This window comes from Jaculus jaculus, chromosome 19 (genome assembly GCF_020740685.1).
Source record: "Jaculus jaculus isolate mJacJac1 chromosome 19, mJacJac1.mat.Y.cur, whole genome shotgun sequence".
Taxonomy (NCBI): domain Eukaryota; kingdom Metazoa; phylum Chordata; class Mammalia; order Rodentia; family Dipodidae; genus Jaculus; species Jaculus jaculus.
This window is the reverse complement of record NC_059120.1, coordinates 56,668,211-56,692,740: the sequence shown is the minus strand read 5'-3', so window position 1 is coordinate 56,692,740 and position 24,530 is coordinate 56,668,211. Positions and strand designations below refer to the sequence as shown.

Genomic DNA, 24,530 nt, shown 5'->3' with positions numbered 1-24,530 from the left:
GCTTCCAGCCACTGCAAACGAACTCCAGACGCGTGCGCCCCCATGTGCATCTGGCTAACGTGGGACCTGGGGAACCGAGCCTCGAACCGGCGTCCTGAGGCTTCACAGGCAAGCGCTTAACCGCTAAGCCATCTCTCCAGCCCTGAGGGACAATCTTGGGGTGACAATTTTACTACGTGAGACCATGGGAGATGGCTGTGGCTCATGCAGTTGTCAGTAGTCCCTTATCGTGTGCTGTGCCCGCAAGGCAAGCTAGCTCCCCCAGAGCGCAGAGCAGCTTCTGCAGACCAGGGGTTCTGAAATACCAAGACCTGGGCTCAAGTTCTGACGCTGCTCCTTACTAGGTAAAAGTGTGATGTTATGAACATTTAATAATAATAGCAATTGATAATAATAGTTATCATGAGATTGACCCTAGACCATAGATCCTTTGGAAATGGAAATGGAGGTACAAAGACTAAGTCCCTTGCTAAGTTATTGGCACACAGGTGATGAACCCAAGATGCAAATCCAACATTTTAAGGCCAAGGCTTCTGAGTCTCATTTTGTCTTATCTGTAACTTAGGAATGATAATATTCGCTCTCAGAGCCATCATTAAATCAGATTACATATGCAAAGCAGCTCTATGATGACTAGAACATAGCGAATGGACAGATAGCAAGCACATTTTTCCTTAGGGTCTGAACCACATCCATTATTAGAAACTCATTTACAGTGACTCAGAAATTCTATCATTTTCTTCATTTTTTAAGCAGTCATTCGTTGGCTAAATCAAAGTCACATGGCTAGCATGAGAGCTCAGCTTTGTGCAGTCTGATGAGGAGATAACCCTATGTACTCCTGGGACCTCACTCCATCAGTGAGGGAGTCCCCCAGCTTGTATCTAACTCCATCAGTGAGGGAGTCCCCCAACTTGGACCTCACTCCATCACTGAGGGAGTCCCCCAACTTGGGTCTAACTCCATCACTGAGGGAGTCCACCCAACTACCAGTGCAAAAGAACCACTCAGGACCTTGCTAGAAACATAGCTACACTCTCTCCCTCCTAGTGAGATAGCAAATGGCAGGGGAAAGGCTTGTGGGTCTTTCTTACGCTGCGGTGTTTTTGATTACATAAGCTGGATGACACCAGAGTGTAAGCATGATGGCTTTTCCACCTTGACTGTAATTGACAACACCTGAAATCTTCAAAAATGTGTATTTCTGAGCTCCATCAGAATTTTATTATGTATACAATACATAATACCAAGGTTAAAAAGGAAACACTACCTGAGAGAAATATGAATGTAGCTGGACTCAGCAGGACAGTCACAGGCCTACTCAGTACTCCGGGTGGGTGCAAAGGTGCCTGGGCAGATGATGTTGATGTTGACGCAGCCAGGTGCTGAGGACTGTGGGTGTTTGGCCTCGGGATAGTGGAGCCTTGTGACACTGGTGAGTTCCATTCACGGAAGTCTAAGTCCTTCCACCCACCTGTTCCTCACTGTCCCTCGAGGGAATCCTAGCAGAGCAGGCTTAGGCTGGCTCAGCAAGGCTGGGCCCAGAGCCAGCCGCCCAGGACCAGGAGATGATCCCGTGTCACCTTCCAGGACACTGTCATGCACATGGGATGGAGATTCTTTGGTGGATTAAAGGCACGTACTGTCTAAGGAGCTTCTGTCAGGGCCAAATTATGACTTTTGGAGGACCACAATATCACTTTCTGCTATTGAAAAGTAAACCTTGTCCTCTACCTCTCGGGTTCAGTGAAGGGAGTCTGCACATGCAGCTGGCAAAAGACGAGAAGGCATACCAATTTTTATGAATGTTAATTTAAAAATTTGTAATTCTTATTTATTTATTTGAGAGAGAGAGAGAGAGAGAGAGAGAGAGAGAGAGAGAGAGAGAGAGGCAGATACAGAGAGAAAATGGCCAGGCCATGGCATCCAGCCACTGCCAATGCTCTCTAGATGCATATGCCCCCTTGTGCATCTGGCTTACGTGGGTCCTGGGGAATCGAACCTTAGTCCTTTGGCTTTGCAGGCGAATGCCTTAACTGCTAAGCCATTTCTCCAGCCTGAATGTTAATATTTTTATATTTACAGAAGTTTCACAGAAAAGAAGTGAATATTCAAGGAAGTGACTAGACTCAAACATATCCCCAGGATTCATGGGTCAGCATAAAAGATCCCAATAGGCAAAGCCACATGGAGCCTCACGCACATCACCTGACTTCAAGGTGTACTTCAAAGGTCCAGTTACTGAAACGGCGCGCTACTGCCCTGCACAGATGCCTGGGACAGAACAGCGAGCCCAGTAATGAAAGCCAAGTGGCTTTCAACGAAAGTGCCTCGGGAGCTCACACTGGGGGAAAGGACAAAACCACCAGGAAAGGGAAGCCTTCAGTGAACGGTGTTGGGAAAACCAGATATCCACCTGAAGAGAAATGAGATGAAAATCTTTTCTCACCATATGAAAAAAAAATCTCAAAATTTGATTAAAGATTTCACTATGAGGCCTGAAATTATGAAACGACTAGAAGCAACATGCAGGGGAAATACTCATGGCGTTGATCTCAGAGGCGCAGGCAGGAAAGATTGACAAGCAGGAGTGCACAAAATCGACACGAAATAGACGCGAAGCAGAAGAGCTTCTGTGCAGCAGAGGAAGCAACTCACAAGGCGGAGAAGACCTTAGAGCAGCAGGAAACATTTTCAAACTAAGGCTTGATATTCATTAGTATTCAGAATTCATAAGGTGCCTAGCTCAATGGCAAGGAAACAAATAACATGATTAAAAGCAGCTGGAGGGCTGATGGCTCAGTGGTTAAAAGCACTTCCTTGAAAATACTGCTGGACTGAGTTCAATTACCCAGCACCCATGTAAAGTAGTGCATGTGTCTGGAATTTGTTTGCAGTGGCTCTGGTGTGTTTTCTTTTTCCTCTCTCTCTCTGTCCTAAATAAGATTAAAAAAAAAAAAAAAAAAAAACTGAACAAGCACCTCCCAAAAGAATACATACCAAGAAACAACAGATATATGACAAACACTGAACATCACCAATCATCAAGAAAATGCAAATTAAAACACAGATAAGATATTACCTCATGCCCTGAGACTAGCTGTTACCAAAGAGACTAAAGATAAGAAGTGTTGGGAAGAATATGCAGAAAAGAGGGCTGGAGAGATAGCTTATAGCAGTTAAGGCATTTGCCTGTGAAGCGTAACAGACCTAGGTTGGATTCCCCAGTACCCACATAAGCCAGATGCACAAAAGGGCACATGTATCTGGAGTTCGTTTGCAGTGGCTGGAGTCTCTGGTGCACCCATTTTCTCTCTCTGTTTCTCAAATAAGTAAAGAGTGTGGAGAAAAAGAGAGTCCTAACACACTCCTGGTGAGAATGTAAACACCGGCTTTATGGAAGGCAGTATGGAATTTCCTAAAAGACATTATTAAAAAAAAATAGAGCTACCATATGATCCAGTTAACCCCCTTGGGAATTATATCCAAAGGAAATAAAATAAAACAAAAAGTGAGCACTAGAAGTGATACCTGCACTCCCTTATTTCTCCTGGATGTTTTCACAATAGCTAGGATATAATGGTGAACCCTAAATGCCCATCCAGAGCTGAATGGGTAAAAAAAATATGCTCTGCACGGCAATACAGCATGACTTAATCATAAAAAGAATGAGGGCCTGTCACTTGTGGGCATGTGGAAGACATCATGTGAAGTAAAATAACCAGGCCCAGAAAGAAAAACTCCGCCTAAGCTCATTTACTCAGGATCTGAATGGGTTGAGTTCATGGGAATAGGAAGCACCATTTGGTGGACGTAGAGACCTGGATGGTTATGAAGGAGGAAGGATTGCAAGATGCGTGAAGAATATGTATTCATAGGTAAGTAAGAGGATATTTTGTGAAATGTGTGTCAATAGTAGGCAAATATAAAGACACTGAAAGTGGATAATTAATAGAAGTGGGGAGGAATATAGAAGAAATCGGGGTGAGAAATGGGGCATGATTGGTAATGGGCATAGAGCTTCCCTTTTGTGTGATGACATGTTCTAAAATGACTGTGGAGGCAAATGACTCCGTAGTCATACTTAGAGCCATCTTAATGTACAGGCTGAATGGGTGAATTACGTGCTATACCAATTATGTCTTGTTTTTCTTTTCTTTTTAGGAAGAAACACAAGTAAGAGTGTATACAAAGCAAAAACTGAAGACAGAATATTTGATCTTAAAGGGATACTAAGTTGCTGAAACGCACAGGGAAATCCTCGTGGGAGTGCTGGCTCTTCTTGCTGTGGTCAGAAGGGGAAATCTATGTCCCCTTACACAGGGAAATGTGTGTTTTGCTTTTAGACAGGTAAGGGGAGGACAGAGCCCCCTCCCCCTTCTCTCTCTCTATATTATATATATATATATTATATATTAAAATTAAGATTATATATATAATCTTAATCGTCTTCAGCCCAACATACTCATCAAGCCAAAATGGAACACTGTGGGATAGCAGGTCCCGATTTCCTTCACTGCCTGCCTTCCTCTCTCTCCTTCCCATCTATAAATCTTTATTAAAAAAAAAAAATCTCTGGGCATGATGGCACAGGCCTTTAACCCCAGCACTCAGGAGGCAGAGGTAGGAGGATCACCATGAGTTTGAGGCCACTCAGAGACTACATAGTGAGTTCCAGGTCAGCCTGGACTAGAGTGAGGTGCTACCTTGAAAAACAAAACAAAACAAAATAATCAGCCAAAACCCCATCAGAGATTCTTCATGGAATCTGACCTTCACTTATTCACTCATAGTTTACTTGGTCATTTTCATGCACTGCTTACTATCCAACCACTTGTACATCACTTCTTAAGAAACCAGCAGCTCCACCTCAGAGGGGTGGGGAGGGTGGAGTAAGATGCAAGGATCCACAAAAATGCAAAAGCCCCGAAGAATTCGAGTATCCACCCAACTTCAAGGTAACACAGCCTCTCATTCATGGATTTATGGACAGAGGTTAAGGGATTTGTCATGTGTGTTTAGTAGCAGAGCCAGGACCAGAATCTGACCCTCCCGTGTCTTGGTCTGGTGATCTCCAGGCTTGGACATAGATAGCAACAACATAGCTAATTCATTCAGATTCTGGAACCAGAGTGACATAGACCTTCCAGGGAGAGAGGTGTCCCCGCGAGGTTCTGCGTGAGTTACCTTCCTCAGCTCCGAGCAATGGTGACAGCAGTCATTCAGTAGCTATGTACTATACCTAGCCACTGTCTAGGTTTCAGCAGCAATCCTTACCCAAAGGCTGCAAATCATAGTTGTCAAACCATGATAAGTTCACGTACGAGACAGCCAAGGCTTGGGACCAAGCCAACTGACTGCATGCACCCAGGCGGCTGGGAAAGGAAGGGCCAGCCTGACTGCCGGAGACGTGGCTTCTTTGGAGAAAGCAAAGAACATCTGAAAAGCTGAAGTTATCAGGTCCAGTCCATTTGCCTCTGAGGTTTCTTTTCCTAGCCAGAGAGGAGGTGGCAGGGATTTGAATCTGCCAGGTTTGTGACCAATGGACGAGGCGGGGGCATTGTTTTGTTTCTGGGGTGGAGTGGATTTTTTGGTCAAGTGGAATGGTGAGGAGAGACATTGGGAAGAGCGAGAAGTTCTCCTTCCCCGCTTGGAATAGACACGTTTAAATTTTGTTGATATGTTGTGAATGGATTTGAAGTTATGATGGAGGTAAAAAGAAATGGTGACGTCTATACAGGAATAGTGAGAAAAATTGTTAAATAGAAAAGAAGGCTTCCTTGAGAGTTTTAGAGTTTACACAATCTTTGAAAAATTTAGATGTATAATATTATACAGGGAAATGCAGATAGCTCAGTTAATTTTCACAGTGACCACATTTGTTTAGCTCCCCCAAAAGAAAAATTTATACTAGATTCTTATGAAACTCATCTTCCAATAACTTGACTCTGTTTACTCTTACAATATGCACTGTTAATATCCATTTTCTCTCAAGGTTGTACGATTTATCCTTGTTACATGATATAGTTTTTCTGACCTTGTTTCATGGTACCACACTTTGTAACTAACTACATGACAGCTTGTCCATACTACTTTTAATGAATATTTGGTATGTTTTGGGGGGGGTATTTTTACAAATACTGCTAATACAGACATTTTTATACACATGCTTTAGCAGTCATTCGTTACTCAATTTTCACTTCTGCAGTTAGTTACTCAATTTTCACTTCTGCAAGCAGTTTGAGTTCCTAATTAGATAAATCCTCATCGACACCTGGAATTGTGTGCTTTAAAAAAAACTTTTAGCCAGTATGTTCAATTGTGTAAAGCTATCACCATTTCATTCTAATTTCCATATCTTTTAAAAATATTTTATTATTTATGTATTTGCACATGCATGTACGAGATAGAGAGGGGGGAGAGAGGGGTAGAAAAGCAGATGTACATACAGATATATGTGTGTATATATATATATATATATATGTGTGTGTGTGTATATATACACACACACATAGATAGATAGATAGATAGATAGATAGATAGATAGATAATGGGCATGCTAGGGTCTTCAGACTCTGAAAACAAAATCCAGATGCATGTATCACTCTGTGCATCTGGTTTAAATGGGCACTGGGGAATTGAACCTGGCTCTTCAGCCTTCCTAGACAACCACCTTAACCATTAAGCAAGCTATCTCTCCAGCCCTAACTCTCACATCTTGGGTTGATTTAATGACAATTGACTTATGCTACAAAGCAATATCTTTGAATATGTGATGTGGCACATATCTTTATTTCCTAGTTTCTTTCAATAACGTGTTCTATTTTTAGTATAGACATCATATATCTTTCACTAAATTTACTTAAAAATCACTATACCATTTCAATGGAATCTCTACTTTTATTAGGTTAAAACTAATGGAGGCAAAACTATCTAAATTTCAGATAGAGCTAATCTTACTTTTTTCTTTTCTTCTTTTTTTTTTCCCAGTTTTTTTTTTTTTTTGGGGGGGGGGTAAGGTCTCGCTGTACCCCAGGCTGACCTGGAATTCACTCTGTAGTCTCAGGGTGGCCTTGAACTCATGGTGATCCTCCTACCTTGGCCATCTGAGTGCACCACCATTCTTGGACAATTATTATACCTCTTAGTATACAAATACATCCACGTATCCCCTATCCATATGACTGAAAAATTTCATAGAATCCCAGGAAGCTCCATCCTGTGTTCTCTCCAGTTGGTACTTTCCCCAACCATAACCACTATTTTGTGTCCTACACAGATCAGATTTCCTCCAAGCACTTCTTTTTATAGCTCTGCCTGGTCTATTCCCCCACCCCTGAAGTCCCCCATCCCCACACCATGCAGGTTGGGAGTTCTGTTCCTTATCTCTCTACTAAAAGCTTCACTCGGATTTATTTTTCATTTTATTTATTTATTTGAGAGAGAAAGAGAGAGAGAGAGAGAGAGAGAGAGAGAGAGAGAGAGAGAGAGAGAGAACGAGAGAATGAGCACACCAGGGCTTCTAGCCATTGCAAACGAACTCCAGATGCATGTGCCACCCTGTGCATCTGGCTTGCCAATGTCCGCCTTGTAGAAAGCTCAGAGTTCCTGCCGCTCCTGCCTAGAATCTAACATCACGACAGGGTAACAATCGTCCGACTCGTCTCCATGTGGTTTTCCTGTCTCTGGACTCTTTAAGACACAGGTCAGTGCAAACGGTGTACCTGTTTAGCGCAGCCGCACACCAACCCCCGTGCGCGCCCTGAGCGAGCCCCCCGCGCTCAGAAGCTGTCGTTCTGCAGGCGTCATTGTGTACCTGGGGCAGTGACATCAGTGGGAGCCTTATACTTCATAGGCTTTTCATTTAATTGGGTAGTTAAGCATATGAAAGTAAATTAAAAGGGAAAAAAACAAAGCCAATTTAATTATTACAAACATCAAAATTACATTAGTAAAAAAAAAAAAAAAATTGTACAAAATAGTGTGAGAGTTTATGGGAATGACCAGTTCCTTTAGAAGTGTCAGGTGAGGTTCCGTGAATGCCTGAAAAATGAACTTTCAACCCAGGGAGGGGCGTCTCGTTAGCAGCACAGCTGTGAATGTCAGCTACCATAGCGAAAATCCCAGAGTCATCAAAACTGAATTGTGTGTTTGGATACAAGAAGATTACCTGGAGTTTCTGGAGAAGTGGCTCATATGTTGAAGTTTGGTCCCCACCACCCGATACATCAAATTATTTGAAGCGACTGTGTCCTGAGGGCTTTTGTGTCATCACAGGATAAAGTCACGGATGGACTCCTAAGCTGATGACCCTGGAAAGTGAAGGGAACTTTCCTAGGTGGAGGGAGTACGTCCCCGGAGCCATGTTTTGGCAGAGAAGTCCACGTTGTCCTTGCTCCTTTCTCCACCGCCCACCCCGTCCGCGCTTCCTGGCCACCATGAGGTGAACAACTTTCCCTCTACACACTTACATCACGGAGGTTCTGCCTCCTCACAGCGCTGAAACCACAAGGCAAATAAAAATCCCGGGGTTAAGCGTTTCTCTCGGGTTCTTGTCACAGCCATGGAAAAGCTAACTCACGCGGAAAACTGGAACCAAGAAGCGCGGTTGTTGCTATGGTTAAGCCTTTCATGTGGATCATAAGCCTTGGGAACTGGCTTTCACGGGGGCATTTTGAAATGCTGATGCGGGGGGAGGAAGTGCAGGTTAGCCAGCAAGTCTGGCAAGAAATGCCAAGGCCAGAATTCCACAGAAATGTGGACAGTAAACCTTGTACTCAGGAGTCTTCCGATGGGAGCAGGGACTCTGCTGGGGACTGGCCTCGAAGCCATTCATGTTACATTCTTGCAAAGAAGTTGTCTACATCCTATCCAGCCCCTGAGACCTGAGTATGAATTTAAAGGGGAAGGCCTCATTTGTCTGTCTGCATCCTATCCATGTCCTGAGACCTGAGTATGAATTTAAAGGGGAAGGCCTCACTTGTCTGTCTGCGTCCTATCCATGCCCTGAGACCTGAGTATGAATTTAAAGGGGAAGGCCTCACTTGTCTGTAGACGTTCAAGGCAGTATAGCATGTGGGCTGTAGCATTTGGAGTGTTTGGATGCTTTTAGCCAAAGAGCAAAGCAGAAAGATGTGAAAACCTTGGGAGTTTGGTCAGAAAAGATGTAGACAATTAAAGAGGGTATGGCTGCTGAGGAGATTGAAACCATTAAAAAGAAGCCAATGGTTGGGGCGTGGTGGCACACACCTTTAATCGCAGTGCTCAGGAGGCAGAGGTAGGAGGATAACTGTGAGTTCAGGGCCAGCTTGAGAATACAGAGTGAGTTCAAGATCAGCCTGGGCTACAGTGATACCCTACCTTGAAAAAAAAGAAGCCAATGGTAAGAACTCTTGTGACTCGCAATTATAAATTGCCTAGTATGGCCGCCTGTAATTATAAATTGTCCAGTATGGCCATCACTGTGATGTCATAGTAACCTTGTTCTTCAGGGTTGTATGTTTCACTTTAAAAAATATCCTTTTCTAAATATTTTAGGACTTTTGCTCTAGTACATTGTTTACAGTTAAAATGGATTATACTTTAGTAGACAAAATGGCTATGGCTTACTTGGGAAGAATTTCAGCATGACTTCGTATAGTCTATAAAGAATATGGGCTGGAGAGATGGCTTAGCGGTTAAGCGCTTGCCTGTGAAGCCTAAGGACCCCGGTTCGAGGCTCGGTTCCCCAGGTCCCACGTTAGCCAGATGCACAAGGGGGCGCACGCGTCTGGAGTTCGTTTGCAGAGGCTGGAAGCCCTGGCGCGCCCATTCTCTCTCTCTTCCTCTATCTGTCTTTCTCTCTGTGTCTGTCGCTCTCAAATAAATAAATTAATTAATTAAAAAAAAATAAAAGAATACATGTGAAGCCAGGCGTGGTGGCGCATGCCTTTAATCCCAGCACTCGGGAGGCAGAGGTAGGAGGATCGCCATGAGTTCGAGACCACCCTGAGACTCCATAGTGAATTCCAGGTCAGCCTGGGCCAGAGTGAGACCCTACCTCGAAAAACCAAAAAAAAAAAAAAAAAAAAAAAAGAATACATGTGAATATTTTACAATGTGGGATGATCACTGACATATAAGGAGTCTAGCAATTGTATGTCTTGAATAAATATATGTTCGTGAATTTTCTAACTTACAGTTTGTTGTATCCTCTGTAAAAGCCTGTTCCTAGTTTATTTAAAATATTTTTATGTATTTATTTGACAGAGAAAGAGGGATGGAGGGAGGGAGAGAGAGAGAGAGAGGGAGAGAGAAAGAGAGAATGGGTGTGCCAGGGCCTCCAGCCACTGCAAACAAACTCCAGACGTGTGCGTCCCCTTGTGCATTTGGCTAACACGGGTCCTGGGGAATTGAACCTGGGTCCTTTGTCTTTGCAGGCAAATGCCTTAATCGCTAAGCCATCCCTCCAGCCCTGTTTCTAGTTTTTAATTGTCCAAAATTTACGAGTAATATTTCTTCAAAGATGGTCGAAGTAATAGTTACATAATGAAAAAACCCGATTACTTGTTTATCAAAGAACTTTTAAACTAAACTTAAACAAAACAGAACAAAAACCAGGAAGCCAATGCTTTGTGCTGGGACAACAGGAAAGCTATGCTGAATGCATGTTAGGAATCAGCAAGGTACCACCCAGTGTAATGCTATGGAGGTAAAGTACTAGGTTGTCTGAGAGACTTTTCCTTGTAAAGAGAATGCTGCTGGGGCGCCCCTCTCACTGCAGGTCATCTGGGAGGGGAGGGCGTTTCCCCAGAATCCACCTCACCCTGCTCAGTCACACAGACACTCAGAGACTGCTGCTGCCACCATCCAGAGAAAACCGGGTGCAGTTGGTGCAGACCTTGTCTTCATTGTTCCCATGATGTTGATTCTTTTTGATTTTAAAATTATTTTCTAATTATTTTTTTGATAGAGAGAGAGAGAATTGGCTCACCAGGGCCTCAGCCACTGCAACTGAACTCCAGACGCTTGCGCCACCTAGTGGGCATGTGCACCCTGCACTTGCCTCACCTTTGTGAGGCTGGCTAATGTGGGATCTGCCAGAGACGGACATGGGTCCTTAAGCTTTGCAGGCAAACACCTTAACCTCTAAGCCGTCTCTCCAGCTGGTCTTTTTTTTTTTTTTTTCTTCCTTTTTGAGGTAGGGTCTCACTCTAGCCCAGGCTGACCTGGAATTCACTATGTAGTCTCAGGGTGGCCTTGAACTCATGGCAGTCATCCTACCTCTGCCTCCCAAGTGCTGGGATTAAAGGGGTGTGCCACCACACCTGGTTCCTCCATGATGCTGATTATGCTGGTATGCAAAATCCAAGAGTTATAGGGTTGGGGAGGCTCCCATCCAAATTTCAAATGAGAGCCTGAGAGTCAAAGGTAATGTGTGGCATGGCCCGATCCCTTGCGAGCACCCATGGGAGAACAATGTTTGAAGCTATAAGCTATGAGGGTGGCAAAGATGCCAGCAAGTCAGAGATGTGGGGAATGTGGAACATCTGCCAAAGAAAGCCACAGGCAGCTAGCAGAGCCGGCCATGCAGATGTGAGCCTCCACGGCTACCAGGAGAGGGCTCAGTCCTTGGGAGTTCCCGTTGTGTCGCCATGTCCCGTGGAAGCCGGGCACGGAGCTACAGAATTTACTATTTTTCCTGCTTGGTTTCTTCCTGCTTTGGGCTGATCCTTCCTTATATTCTGTTGTCCACAGTTGGAAATATTTATCCTCCACAATTAGCTGTTGAAAATATGTCGCTGGGTTTTGATTTTACAACTAAGTTTGTTCTTGAGTCTCTAAAGAGATTTTTTTTTTTTTGTATGTGAACTTTTGAGAGAAAGACTGGAAATTTTGAGACTTTGGGGATTCTTGAGAGATACTGGATGTATTTTGAATTGTGAGATAGACAAGATCATGGGGGGGGGGCAGGGACAACAGAATGTTTATGTTTGCATAGAGAATGACCTCCAAACCCCGCATGTGTGGGAGACTTAGTCCCCAGCCCGTGGAGCCAAATCGCTGAGAGGTGATTGGCTCCTGAGAGCTTTGACCTGAGGAATGGATTAATTCACTGGCAGATTTATAACTTGCCGGTGTTTCCAGTAAGGGATGGAAATTGTCAGAAGCGGGGACTAGGTGGAGGAAGTAGCTCACTGGGTCCTTGGAGGAGATGTGTCTTGGTCTGGGTCTCTCTCATCCTCTTCCTCTAGGCTACCATGAGCAGAGTAGCTCTCCTCCACTACGCCACTTTGCCATGGTGTTTCTGCAGGCTATGGGTCTGGAAGCAATGGGACCAGCAGATCTTGGTCTGTAACCCTTACATCCAAATAAGTTTTGCCTACTTTTTTAAAAATTAATTTTATCAAGTATTTTCTCAAAGCAATAGAAAGATACTTAACATATGTGTTTGGGTCTGGTGGCAGGACTTTGAAGTAGTGCAAAGGTTTTATGTCTTATACATTATGGGGATTTAGGGAAACGCTGTAGTTTTATGATCTGAATGGTTCATAATCTCTCCTCATGTACTGACATCTCTTTCACCACATACATAAATGGGACTCTGATAAGTCAGTGTAAACATTGGAAATGTTGAATTACATGGAAATGTTTTGGTTTGAGGGGAGAGGGTTTTCATTTATTTCTACTTGACCACTGGCGAGGAAGCCATCACTATCTGCTTTTTCTCTGAGCTCTTAACCTGACACATAGACAAAAGCCAGAGCATTCATTGCTTCAGTTGTTTCCTGTCCAAGTAGCTCAAAATGATGAAATTTGTCAGTCCTAGAATCCAAAAGTCAGTGTTAGGATGTCCCAAGGTCTTTCTGGGAAACATGGGAAATACATTTATAAAAAAGTGACTCAATAACTGGTTGTGATGGAATGAAAGGAGTAAGCTCTTAAAATGGACAAGCCTTTCTACTTAACAGGGGAATTATTTTGAGGCACATTGAACTATAGATAGCCTCTCAAGGACTTCTTAGGGTTAGAAGCATTTGTTATATTTTTACCATTTTTATAATTTATATTTATTTATTTAGTTGAGAGAGACAGAGAGGCAGATAGAGATAGACAGAAAGAGAGGGAGAGAGACAGGGAGAGGAAGAGAGAGAGAAAGAGAGAGGGAGAGAGAGAGAAAGAGAGAGGGAGAGAGAGAGAGAAAGAGAACAGGCATGCCAAGGCCTCTGGCTGCTGCAAACAAACTCCAGACACATGCGTCACCTTGTGCATCTGGCTTATGTGGGTCCTGGGATTTTAAACAGAATCCTTTGGCTTTGCAGGCAAGCACCTTGACCACTGAGACATCTGTTTAGCCCTTTTACTATATTTTTATGTTCCTGGAGAGTGTCTGTATCTGCTAAATTGTAAGTAATCACTACTTGGAACTATCAGTCATGGATAATGATTTTAAGGAGGTAGTTATGATTTCCTTTTCAAACCAATGTGTCAAGCAAGGAAGCAATTTTTTATATAGGCATTGCTAATGGTAACAACCACAATTAGTGAGAAAATCACAAGAGAAGAATAAAGCTCAAGGGAAGAAAATCTGTGGGTAGCTAGTCCTTTCCAAGGTCTGTTCTTCAAGACTGTGTGTGTGTGTGTTTTGGTTTTTTGAAGTAGGGTCTCACTCTAGTCCAGACTGACCTGGAATTCACTATGTAGTCTCAGTGTGGCCTCAAACTCATGGTGATCCTCCTACCTCTGCCTATTGAGTGCTGGGACTAAAGGCATGTGCTACCATGCCCGGCTAAGACTCATTTAAAGAAATTTTTTGTTTACTTTATTTATTTGAGAGGGACAAAGAAAGAAAGAGGGAGAAAGAGAGAGAGGGAGGGAGGGAGAGAGAATGGGCGCACCAGCGCCTCCAGCCACTGCAAACGAACTCCAGATGTGTGCGCCCCTGTGCATCTGGCTAACGTGGGTCCTGGGGAATCGAGCCTTGAACCGGGGTCCTTAGGCTTCACTGGCAAGTGCTTAACTGCTAAGCCATCTCTCCAGCCCTAATTTTTTTTAAACAGCTGGGAGTTTAGTTACTTGCTTCTAATACATGCAACTAACTCTACACCAATCTGAAGAGGGTTAAGACATGAACTATAAAAGTAGAAATTCAGGGCTGGAGAGATGGCTCAATAGTTAAAGGCACTTGTCTACAAAGCCTGCTGGTCTGGGTTAAATTTCCCAGTACTGTAAAGCCACAGGAACAAAGTGGTGCATGCGTCTGGAGTTCATTTGCAAGAGCTGGAGGCTCCAGTGTGCCCATTCTCTTTCTCTCTCTCTCTCTTTCTCTCACTCTTTCTTCCTTTCTTTCGTAGCAAATAAACAAAATATTTTTTGTAAGTAGGACTTGTTTTATAAGCTATATAAAGTCAGCATAACTGATAAAATCAAGTTCCGAGTCTGTCGCACAAACTCAGTACATGTGAAAAAACATTCCTTATGTAAGAAAACATCTTTGGCTTCCAAAGGACGGGCTGAGACACAGGATAGATTAGTTCAGGATAGCTCAGTAGATCCAGTATGGGGAAGGTGGAAATTAAGCTAACACTAGAACTTGCCAAAAAGTAGATGAATAAGTGAATGAATAAAGAAATAGCCTATCAAACACATGCGTAACTTATTTGCACGTGTTTGTATAAGTATGTTGCAGTTATCAGCCCGTTTGTGTGTTTTGTCTGCGTTTTCAGACCACCGACTCCCAAGAGGCGAAGTCCACATTTACCGGCTGTGAAGGTGGTGAGAACCAAGGCGTTCTTCTGCCCTTTCATCTTCCCACGGTCGCATTGGTACACGGGCATCTGCAAAGCCTGAGAGGCCACTCTCTGAGCTTGTGCCAACCACTCTTAGCTGAGATGTGTCAGGATCTCAACTCCCCTCAACTTCAGTTATGGAAAATGAACTTTGCCCACATGAGTGACTCCGTGAACTCCCGGGGACATGCACACACATGCTCACTTCCTGAAATGTGACTTCTGCTGGGGACTGGGTCACAGAATGGGGCTAGGCTGGGAATGCAGCAGTCAGCCAAGGAGGCAAAACCATTTATTCTTGAGACAAGGGTTTATTAGCAGGGCAAACACGAGACAAGCATGGACAGGGCCACTGGGGAAGGGATGGAGGCAGAATTTGTACATCAGCTCTGGGATACCTCAGCAGGGAGGAGCCCCACACACAAAAAAGCCTAGCTCCCTCCTGGCTTGGCAGTATAGAGGGCGCCCTGGCTGGGATCAAACTGGAGGCCAGAGAGGATGAAGTCGATCTCTTATACCCATGTGGCATAGCATCCGAGTGGGGCATAGAGGAAGCCTTGAGGCATAAAGCATGTGTGTAATAAGGGATCTGATGGGAAGACATCTTCCTGGTGCTTCACTGGGCTTGGGGATAGACGGAGGGAACTTTGGCAGCTCGAGAGAAAAGAGGTAGGAGGAGGAGAACTCTCCTTCCAGAAGCCTGGATGGTGGGGTAGCTAGCGATGTCCAAGTCCATCCTTATTTCTGTTTACACTGGGGGGCTTGCTGGGCTGGAGGACACTTCTGCTGGCCTGGATTGGCCGTGCCCTTAGGTGGGCATTGTTTTTTAGCCCGCGGAGCACATGGATCCTTGGTTTTGGGGGCGCATGTCTCTTGACATTTGACAGGAGGTGGCTGACAGGGCTGCTTCACCTGTTGCTGCTGAGGTGCTTGCTGGTGTTGCTGGGAAGACATTGCTCTGGGAGCCCGTGAGTCTGGAGAAAATCCATGGAAGGACACCGTGAGAAGGACTGTCCCAGTGTCTCCTCCCATTGACTATTGGCTTTCAGTAGACAAAGAGGATGCATGGTAAACAGCCTCAAGCTGAGGAGCGTATTGACCCCCACTGTGATATTCTCTGTAACTCCTGACGTAACCTCTTCCCACGGGCTCCCGGCAGCGCGAGGGATCTCTCAGTCTTACCGGGAAATAAAGTAGCACACTGAGTTGAAAACTGGCCCAGACATTTTTGTAAATCAAGGCATTAGAGCTGGGTGATGTCAACTCGCTACCTTGGATAATGCAGTGAAGGGAAGGGGGGAAATAACCTGTTTCCAGAAATGCGCCACGACGGCATGTAAGTGACAGGCTGCGGGAAAGGTGTGCCAGGGACACGGAGGTCTGGGTTCCAGTCATCACTCTACCCTCTGCTGCTAAGGAGAGCCATGTAACTTGGCCATAGAGAACCGGGGAGCCTGATGGCCCAACAGATATCTTATTGACAATTACCCCACATCAAAGGAAAGAGCACCGGCCCTTGCAGGCTCAGACGTGAGTTCTAGGTGCGCCTGCCCCTCCCTGGCCAGACGTACTCCTGGGTACTCTGCCCTCACTCGATCGCTGTGCCCTTGATGGAAGACAGATGTCTTGGAAGTTCTCCAAGGCTCTCCAAGCTCTGAAGAGTCTCTCTTAGATTGCCTTGGACACAGTGCTCCTCATCTTGTGAATTAGCAATGACCAAAGAGAAGCATAAGGTTCAGAAAGTGGCCATCAGGTGAGTGTGGTACGGCAGCTGTTAAGTATAAAATCCAAAATAGTGGTCATTCTAAATCTAAAAGCAAAGCCGAGTGTTTGCTGAAGGGGAGAGGGGGAAGAGATTAGAGTGTGAGAATGCTTTACAGCTCAGAACTGCTTCCAAATGTTACCCCTCTAAATAGTGCCCCCTTTGAGAAAACCAAACCAAACCAAAACCAAACCAAATAAAAAACCCTTGAGCCAAGCAGTTAATCCCCGAATCAGGAAATAAACCACACCTAGCAGTGGTGCGGAGTGGAGATTTAATTCCCTAAGTGATAATTAGCGTGACATTTCCTTAACTGTCAGGAGGCCCGGTCACCAAGAACGGGAGAGAAGCTTAGCCTAGTGGCTCAAGGCAGTCCAAGGAAGAAAGAGCCCCGGAGAGCAGATGTCTTCCCACTCACCGAAGGCTGCAAGCTGGACCCTGGAGGAGGAAGCCGAGAGCGGATCCATGCCCAGCCGCCCCTGGAGCCCTTATAAAGGGGCCCCAATCTGCCGCGGGGGCCTTGGTGTGGCCCTGACAATCGCCTCCCAGGCAATTCCTCACCCACTTCTCCCACCTGTGCTTCCTCCAGGGACTTGCTTTGCTGGCCTGTTTTGATGAAAACCACCCACCAGATAGTTCCAGTGCTCCGGGTCCCCATATCTGAGCTGACTGAACCTACCCCAGGTGTCGGCCTGAAACTCAAGGCTTCAGAAAACAAGATGAGCAGCTGTTTGCCAGCTGAGAGTTGTAAGAAATGTTGAGGAGGGAGGAGGAAAGTGTGAGACAAGATTTGGGGGACAATTGTGACCGAAGTACGAACACTGCCTATGCTCCTAGTTGCTGCCATTTGATGGAGGACTCGGTTTGCCTAGCGGAGAGACCGTTTTTTCACGCCCCTTATTTCATTTCACCTTTGTACTTCCTCTGGGCAAATTTTTTGTACAAATTTTGTAGGTGAGAGAAAAGAGGGGCCGGAGAGCTGGCTGGGTGGTTAGGGTGCTTGCTGGCAAAGCCAAAGGACTCAGGGTCGATTCCCCAGGACCCACGTAAAGCCAGATGCACAAGGTGGCCCATGTTGTCTGGAGTTCGTTTGCAGTGGCTAGAAGGCCCTAGCATGCCCATTCTTTCATTCTCTCTCTCTCTGTATCTGCCTCTGCCTCTCTCTCTTCCAAAGAAAAAGAAAAAGTACTTAAAAAGAAAAGGCCACAAAACTGTTCATGGGACATACGGAGGAAGACCCTGGATTCTTTTTATTTATTTATGAGCAACAGACAAAGAGCGAGAAAGAGGCAGAGAGAGAAAGAGAGAATGGGAGCACCAGGGCTTCCAGCCACTGCAAACGTCCCGACGTGTGTGCCCCCTTGTGCATCTGGCTAACATGGGTCCTGGGGAATCGAGCCTTGAACCAGGGTCCTTAGGCTTCACAGGCAAGCGTTTAACCGCTACGCCAGCTCTCCAGCCCGACCCTGGATTCTTAAGCATTGTAGAAGTTGATGGCTAGCCACAGACGCTGTCTGCCCTGCGTTATCCCGGACATGCAGAGCATGTGTGTTTCCAGATCCAGGGAGACCATTCACATGCATTCTGTGAGTCTTCCCTCAGCCTTCCCTCAGGGCACAAGTAGGGGCAGGAGTGGTGCTGGGTGCTGCCCACCAACCCACTTCCCCTCCTGCCCGTTGGGAGGTGCCCTGCTGGTGGGTATTGGTGGTGGCCAGAGAGGGTGGATAGAACTTAAACTCTGCGATAGGCTTGCCACATAAAATATAGGACATGAGATTGGGTTTGGAACTTCACATGACCAACAGACCTATTCTAGAGAATGTCCCAAAATATTGTGTGAGATACGCTAAAAGTAAGCCTTGTTTATCTGAATAATAATAATAAAAAAGACGACTTGAGTCAGATAGGCTGTATTTCATTTTTTTTTAAATATTTTTTTAAATTTATTTATTTGAGAGCGACAGACACAGGGAGAAAGACAGATAGAGGGAGAGAGAGAGAGAATGGGCACGCCAGGGCTTCCAGCCTCTGCAAACGAACTCCAGATGCGTGCACCCCCTTGTGCATCTGGCTAACGTGGGACCTGGGAAACCGAGCCTTGAACCGGGGTCCTTAGGCTTCACAGGCAAGCGCTTAACCGCTAAGCCATCTCTCCAGCCCCTGTATTTCATTTTGCTAGTTCTGGAAATCCCACTGGAAGATCCAGTCAGCCATGAGAGTCAGGCCATGGTCCTCCTCCACTGGGCTGCTGGCCCCTGGGTACAAGGGAGAGCTGCGGTGGGCCGGCCAGGCCCTGCTCCAGACTGCAGGCTCCAGCCGAGGAGAGGCCATGGCTGTGCGTTCCTGCCACTACCAGAGCAAAGAGAAAGGCTGCCTGCAATGACGGGAGACCTCAGAGCACTCCCAAAGGCATTTCTTGAAGCCCTTGCCTCATTGAGTCCTTGCGATAATTCTCTTGTATCACGACAATCTGATTTTGTAGTTTGAAAATAAAAAGGCCCAAAGACATTAAAATGATCCACTCAACAACCCACAGCTGTCAGGGGTGCATCTGGCTTGGGGCCCGGCCTAGGGCTAATTTCCACTACATCACAGCATCCAGCCTCTATGCAGTGGACAAATGACAAACCTCTCGCAGTTTTCTGTCACAGGTAGACCAAATACTACTTATTTTTTTTTTCCAGGTCAACCTCACCTTAAATTTAATCCTTTCCTTAATTTACTGCTCGGTGCCAGTCCTTCTCCTCCTCCTCACCAGCCTATCAAAGTTAAAAATGTAATACTCTAGGGCTGGAGAGATGGCTTAGCGGTTAAGGCACTTGCTTGCAAAGCTGAAAGGCCTGGGATTTGATTCTTTGGGACCCACGTAAGCCAGATGCACAAGGTGGCTCACAGGGCGGCGCACGTGTCTGGAGTTTGCATGTAGGAGCTGGAGGGCCGGGCGCGCCCGTTCCCTCCCTCCCTCCCTGTCTCTCCCATTCTGGTTGGTTCTGTAGTTACTGCTGCACTTTACTCCCCACCTCAGCTGTCCTTCTGCCCTCCCACGCCTCTGTCACGCTGATACAAGCTCTCCCGGTGACAGGTACACGAGAGGCGTTCGGCAGGAACAGAGATCAAGGCAGATCCACGGGCCTGGCACCTGCAAGACATCTGTGTGTGCACGCTGCCCATGAGCTCACGGGCACCATCTCCTCCCACTCACTGGTAGGACTTGCCTAGAGTGGACTTTATTTCCCCTTATTGTTACCCCCTCCCCAATTTCATTATTGTCCTCTTCATCGACAAACACTTCCCGTTTAGTTTCGCTTGATTCTTTCCAGCGCTGGAAACTTGATCCTAACACAGCTGTCGTCTTGTGCCTGCGAGACAGGAGATGGCCAAGAGTCACCCTCACACGCCTGACGTGAGACCTTTCTAAGCCTCGGTGCTCCTCCGCCTTCAGGACTAAGAATCTCTCGTTTTATAGAGAAGGAAACTAAGATCAGAATAAAGACAGGCCTGGCCCAAGGTCTCACGCAGAGGTTAATGTGACAGCCAGGGCTGGATCATCAGCTTTCGGATGCCACAACTCTTTTCAACACAGACGAGGCTCAGTTGAACCCAGATTAGAACACTGGTTCTGGCCGTCCCTGCTCCTTCTTGGCCCAGTCTCCCTCCTCAGCTCCTTAATCTCAGATACCTTTATACCCACCAAGCCTGTCCTCTCTCCTTCCTCCAAGAAATCCTGGCCAATCACTGTCTATTCAGTGACAGGCACAGATGCATTATTATTATTATTATTTTAAACTAGCATTAAACCATAATAAGGCACCTCCATAGACAGTGGTCACATGATGAGAAAGAGTTTTGTCCCTGAATTCTGCCAGTAGGGATGACCCAAGTCCCTTAAGGCTGATTTCAAGACACCCTAACCTGCTGGAGCAGTGCATTATTTTTTCAAAGGAGGAGGGGAGACTTCCTGGCACCCCTCAAATCATGCTGTATAATCAAACCCCTCCAGGCAGGGCAGGCCCCTGAGGAGCTCTGGGAACGGTGAGTGACTGTACCCTCCCCACGTCCACTCCCACTGGCTGAGCCTCACCACGGGGGGGCTGCTGCTTGGCCCCTCCACACTCCTGCTAGTGCGCCCTCATCTCCCAAGGACCATACCCTGCTGAGTGCCGAGGCGAAGCCGGGCTTCTACCCACTCTTGGGAGCAGGGCCCCTGAGCGCAGGTGTGGGGCTGTGACTGGGTGAGGGAGGGAAAGGCACAGGCAGAACTCATTTCTGAAGGTGACTCAAAACTTGGGAAACCCCAGCTCCACCCCGCAGATAAACAGCCCGGTGACTGGGAAGCAGAGACCTGGGCATGGGAACCGCCCTGCAGAAAGGATCCAGTCACTTAACCACCCGCCCCTCCCCCCCCCCGGCCACCCATGGGATGTGTCTTCACTGTGAGTTAGAGCTTCTGGAGAAAGACAGGGTGCTGATGGCGCCACCCAGAGATAAACAGAACATATTCCTTATGTCGTTCCCATGAATGAAAGGGGGAAAGGCCCAGAGGGGTGCTCTGGGGTGCTGGTGAGGGGCTCCCACTTGGTGGAGTGGGCAGTGGCAGCCTGGGGAGCGTCAGGCGACTCCTACGGGGAGCTGGATCCCCAGCTCCCAGCTCCCAGAGAGAGATTGGTCCCCAGCAAGCATCAGCTCAGCTTCACGATCACAGTCAGGTCACACCGGCTTTATCTTAACTTCTGGTTGAGACGTAGCCAACAGTCGTAGCTTAGAACGTTTTAGTTTAGAGTTTGCCTGCTTGTGTCCCCTGCAATTACGGCACCTGCCACCAAACACTGGAGTAGGCGCTGTGTCTAAGGGGAACATCGTGACTTTTTCTTAATGTGGGAAATCCATGTGCCACATAGGTCATTTACCCTCTAATTTAGGTGTTTGCAAGTAAGGTGTTTCTGTACTGGTTTTAGGTGTTCTGAAGGATAATGTTGAAAGTAGGGCCATGGAGAGACAGGGGTGAGATGATCAGTCTCCAACCCTCCCCCCCATCTGCATATTGTAGGTTTCACAAGACCAGAGGCAATGCAACCAGTATAAAAGGGGAAACGAAGCTGGGCGCAGTGGCGCACGCCTTTAATCCCAGCCCTGGGGAGGCAGAGGTAGGAGGATCACCGTGAGTTCGAGGCCAACCCGGAGACTACATAGTGAATTCCAGGTCAGCCTGAGCTAGAGTGAGACCCTACCTCAAAAAACCCCAAAATAAAAATAAATAAATAAAAAAAAGGGGAAACGAGTCCCTTGCCTGGCCAGAGGCAGTTCCAATAGAAAGTCCACAGGAGGCAGGCAGTGGGAGCTCCAGGCAGGGGAAAGCTGACTCTGGGAAGGCTTCCAGGGTGCTCCTGATGGAGGACCCGTCCCTCTGCTCGGCTGGGAGCATATGTGTAGTTGTGGAAACAGAGGAAGATCTGAGGGAGCAGGACAATTGCTCTGCTCCCACCCTCCCTGGCTGTGATATCTCTGGCATCCCTTACCTTCCCATTTTCCAATATCGGAGGATGGCTACATTGAATCCTTCTTAAGCAGAATGGTGTGTTTATGTTTGATTAGATGGGCTCCATGGATGAAAGAGGCTGAGAGTGAATTCAAGGGCCACCAGGACGGAAGCCTCCCCGAGGGGTGACTTGCGCCAGCGAGAGACGTGCTTGCGGGTGTGCGGCGGACAGCGCGTCACCACCAAAGTGCTGAGCGCGTGTAAGGACGGGTGAGGGCGTGTAAGGACGGGTGAGGGCGTGTAAGGACGGGTGAGGGCGTGTAAGGACGGGTGAGAGCGCCCCGTGAACTTGAGGCAGAAGCAGGGGCTGTGCCCTAATTGGAGACGTGGCACAAGCTGACACCCCTCTAAGCCCTGTCGTGGCTTCTACTGTTCCTTAACGAGGGAAGACTGTCGCTGTATCTGGGCTTGCCTCACTCCTTCCTGTCTCACACCCTTTAGTCTGTGGCTGGGTCTATTCCCAAATTTCCCAGAAAACTATCTTCTAATTCCATTTTGTCTTTTTTTAATATATATATATACACTGTTGGGAACCAAACCCAAGAATTTGCACATGCTCAGTCATTAGGAATAATCTTAAATGTTACTTTGTCCCCAACCTCTATCCTCTAACCTTTATCAAAAGAAATGGTTCTGTTTTGCTTAGCACTGTAAGGTTTCTTTTGTTTTTTAATCGATCCCTATTTGGAGCACTTTACATGAAAAGTGCTAACGATATATGTTGTTGTAAACTGTGGAGTGTATACTTGGGAACTGGATAGAATCTCTTTCACCCGAACCCTACATCCGTGTTAAAAATCTAACCTCTCACACTGCCCAGACATGGTTCATATCTGCTTCCTAAACAGGAAACACACAGATGGAAGAACAAGCAAATGTGTAAGGGAATGAATTGAACTGGAAACCTGCAGCCAGACATTTTGGCTTTATAAAGAGAACCTACGATGTCCCAGTGTACTTTCTGAAATGAGCTACGTTTTCAAGTTCAGGCTGATATCTAAGTAACTCTCCTTATTTATCTTAGCCCCCTCCCTAACACTGCCCTTATGTCCCTCACCCTTGAAGACCATTGCCAAAACCCTCTTTTTAAGGCCCCTTGCTTGGATATTGTATACATAGATGTCTGTGGATATTTTATGCATAGGTGTGTGTGTGTGTGTGTGTGTGTGTGTGTGTGTGTGTGTGTGTGTGTAGGGAGTTCTTCATGCTCAGCCAAAGTGCAAGTCCCCTAAGAGCAAGGATGGTGTTTAGGACACAGTGTGCACCCAGTCACTGGTGACTGGCCAGCTGATCGAGTAATTACCAGTTGGGTGGTTCAATAACTAAAGGATGAGTGAGTCGGTGAGTGGGTAAGTTAATGAGGCAGGGATGACTAACTGAAAACATAAATGAGAAATGAGCTCACAAACTAGCTGCCTAACTAGCCGGTTCGCTAACCAACTGACAAGCAGCTGGGCAAGTGGTTGAGCAACTAACTCCTCTCCTGACCCGGGGTAGGTTGACTGGTTGGCTGGTGGTTGATTTTGCAAAGTAGCTTCCAGTATAGTGTAAGACAGGAAGCCTTCCGGGTGTCTGGGGATGGCAAGAAGACAACAAGAATGTATTCTTGGGCCGGAAAGATGGCTTAGTGGTTAAGGTGCCTGCCTGCAAAGCCAAAGGCTACAGGTTTGATTCCCCAGGTCCCATGTAAGCCAGATGTACAAGGTGGCACATGCGTCTAGAGTTCCTTTGCAGTGGCTGGAGGCCCTGCCATGCCCATTCTGTCACCCCCCCCCCAGCTCTTTCTTGCTCTCAAATAGGTAAATAAAAATAAATTTTTAAACATGTATTCTTGGGCTGGAGAGATGGCTTAGTGATTCAGGCACATGCTTGCAAAGCCAAAGGCCACAGGTTTGATTCTCCAGGTCCCACATAAACCAGATGCACATGGTGGTGCATGCAACTGGAGTTCGTTTGTAGTGGCTAGAGTCCCTGACACGCCCATTCTCACATACACCCCCTGCCGGGGTCTCAAATAAAAAAATAAAAATAAATCTTAAAAAATGTATTCTTGACATAAGCCCCTAAGAACTGTATCATATGAGCTGGACAGTTTTTTCAATTATTTTTTTCCCTTGGGAGTGGCCCATGACTTATATTTCTGATGGCAAAGAAAAACTTATTCAATGACACGTGTAAAGTAGCATAAGGAAACTTTATGCAGGAGCATTTGGTAGGAGTCGGGGCGATGCAATGGGATCTTACAGTGGGAAGAGAGTCTTGGCTCAACACCCCAAGGCAGCCCAGGCAAGTCCTTCTCATGGAGTTTGTAGCCAAGGAGAGGGCAGAGGAGGTGGGAGGGCACTAAGAGGAAACAAGAAGGATGGGGGAGAGGGGAATGTGGCCAAACTCACCTGGCAGGATTCTTGCTGAAGATAACCCAGGATGATAAGCCTATTCCCGGGGCATGGTGGAGGATGCTGAT

The 24,530-nt window shown here is 46.4% G+C and overlaps 1 protein-coding gene across 1 annotated transcript; it reads right to left on the bottom strand.

Annotated features, from left to right (window-relative positions):
- Positions 1-15,506: 15,506 nt before the first annotated feature.
- Positions 15,507-21,387, bottom strand: Sprr4 (small proline rich protein 4). Its single transcript, XM_045138009.1, has 3 exons — positions 21,344-21,387; positions 19,778-19,889; positions 15,507-15,710 (listed from the first exon to the last, which is right to left on the bottom strand). Exons 1-3 carry the CDS (start codon positions 21,385-21,387, stop codon positions 15,507-15,509), a joined length of 360 nt encoding a protein of 119 aa, XP_044993944.1.
- Positions 21,388-24,530: the final 3,143 nt, after the last annotated feature.

Excerpts from the sequence above, each read along its gene's own strand:
- Sprr4 (XM_045138009.1), bottom strand. The coding sequence starts at position 21,387 with ATGTTCCCCTTAGACACAGCGCCTACTCCAGTGTTTGGTGGCAG. Across the intron at positions 19,890-21,343 it reads ACTCCAGTGTTTGGTGGCAG|GCACAAGACGACAGCTGTGT; the intron begins GTGCCGTAATTG and ends CCTGTCTCGCAG. Across the intron at positions 15,711-19,777 it reads ATAATGAAATTGGGGAGGGG|CAACACCAGCAAGCACCTCA; the intron begins GTAACAATAAGG and ends ATGTCTTCCCAG.